At 69.8% G+C, this 1,940-nt stretch overlaps 2 protein-coding genes across 2 annotated transcripts in view; both read left to right on the top strand.

Moving 5' to 3' along the window:
• Positions 1–52: 52 nt before the first annotated feature.
• TIMM10 (translocase of inner mitochondrial membrane 10) lies at positions 53–310 on the top strand. The gene has a single exon (XM_026060926.1). It carries the CDS (start codon positions 59–61, stop codon positions 257–259), a length of 201 nt encoding a protein of 66 aa, XP_025916711.1. The 5' UTR covers positions 53–58; the 3' UTR covers positions 260–310.
• Positions 311–1,403: 1,093 nt separating this feature from the next.
• Positions 1,404–1,940, top strand: part of SLC43A3 (solute carrier family 43 member 3) — a 21,515-nt gene continuing 20,978 nt past the window's right edge. Inside the window, exon 1 of the mRNA XM_026060925.1 lies at positions 1,404–1,836. Coding sequence (XP_025916710.1) covers positions 1,404–1,836 — 433 coding nt within the window. The remainder of the gene's footprint in view (positions 1,837–1,940) is intronic.

Consider the following 1,940-nt stretch of genomic DNA (forward strand, 5'->3'; position numbering starts at 1 on the left):
GGGGGGGTGCTAGGGCACCCGGCTCGGCGGGGCGCCCGGCTGACGGCTGCCGTGCAGGATGACCCACGCGTGCCACCGCAAGTGCGTGCCCCCCCACTACAAGGACGCGGAGCTGTCCAAGGGYGAGAGCGTGTGCCTGGACCGCTGCGTGGCCAAGTACCTCGACGTCCACGAGCGCATGGGCAAGAAGCTGACGGAGCTGTCGCTGCAGGACGAGGAGCTCCTCAAGCGCATGCAGCAGGGCGCTGGCACCGCCTGAGCCCCGCCGGCGCCCCCCCACCGCCGCGCCAATAAACCCGGGTGCTTCGGAGCCGCCGCGCCGCCTCGGCCCTTCTTGGAGGGGGGGGGAGCTTCGTTAGGGCCGAGCCGTCCCGGTGCCGCACCGCGTGGCGCCGGTGGGTGCAGCGAGGGGGCTGAGGGGGACTCCGTGCCTGGGGGGTGCAGCCCCGGCCCCGCTGCGCCTCTGCTCGCCCCCCCAGGGTGGTGCCCTCCGTGGCTGCCCCCTGCTGCGTGCTCGCGGGGTGCGCCCCTGGGTGCCCCCCCCCGCTGGGCCCGGCCCTTATAATCCCCGGGATTAGGCCGAGCCGGGCTGAGCCCTGTAATCCCCCGCGGGGGGGGTGCGGGGTGCTGTCTGAGCCAGCCCCGCTGGCCTGCCAGCCTGGGGACACCGCAGGGACAGCCGGAGATGGACACCCCCGGGGACACCTGTGGGGACAGTTGCAGGGACAGCCAGAGAGAGACACCCCCCGGGGACACCTGTGGGGACAGTCGCAGGGACAGYYGGAGAGAGACACCCCCTGGGTACACCTACRGAGACAGTCGCAGGGACAGMCGGAGAGAGACACCCCCTGGGGACACCCGCAGGGACAGCAGGAGAGAGATGCCCCCCAGGGACACCTACGAGGACACCCGCAGGGACAGCTGGAGAGAGATGCCCTGTGGGGACACCTGCGGGGACAGTCGCAGGGACAACCGGGGAGAGACACTGCCCAGGGACACCCGTGGAGACAGCTGGAGAGAGACGCCCCCTGGGGACACCCTCAGGGACAGCCGGAGAGAGATGTCCCCCAGGGACACCTGCGAGGACACCTGCAAGGACAGCCAGAGAGAGACGCTCCCTGGGGACACCTGCAGGGACAGTCGCAGGGACAGCTGGAGAGAGACACTGCCCAGAAGCAGCCCAGAGGTGCGCATACACATACACACCGGGGACACTTGGGCAGGGACCCTCACAGGGACAGCCAGAGAGAGACACCCCCCGGGGACACCTACGAGGATGCCCGCAGGGACAGCTGGAGAGAGACACCCCCGGGGACACCTGTGAGGACAGTCACAGGGACAGCCGGAGAGAGACATTCCCTGGGGACACCTGCGGGGACAGTTGCAGGGACAGCCGGAGAGAGATGCCCCCTGGGTACACCTACGGGGACAGTCGCAGGGACAGCTGGAGAGAGATGCCCCCTGGGTACACCTGCAGGGACAGTCACAGGGACAGCCAGAGAGAGATGCCCCCCGGGTACACCTACGGGGACAGTCGCAGGGACAGCTGGAGAGAGACACCCCCTGGGTACACCTGCAGGGATACCCGCAGGGACAGCCAGAGAGAGACATTCTCTGGGTACACCTACGGGGACAGTCGCAGGGACAGCTGGAGAGAGACGCCTCCTGGGTACACCTACGGGGACAGTCGCAGGGACAGCCAGAGAGAGACACCGCCCAGGGACACCTGCAGGGACAGCCCAGAGGTGCGCACACACACTCACACCGGGGACACCCGCACAGAGACCCCCCAGAGGCAGAGCTACACCCGCAGCCGCAAACACTCGGCCGGGGAGGGTGAGGGATGCCCCAGCGACACCCGCCCCGGGACAACCGCAGGCGGAGGGCAGACGGAGCCCGCGCGGGAGGCCGGGGGGGCACACGGGCACGGGCGGCCATGC

This window comes from Apteryx rowi, unplaced genomic scaffold, assembly GCF_003343035.1.
Source record: "Apteryx rowi isolate R43461 unplaced genomic scaffold, aptRow1 scaffold_1725, whole genome shotgun sequence".
NCBI lineage: Eukaryota > Metazoa > Chordata > Aves > Apterygiformes > Apterygidae > Apteryx > Apteryx rowi.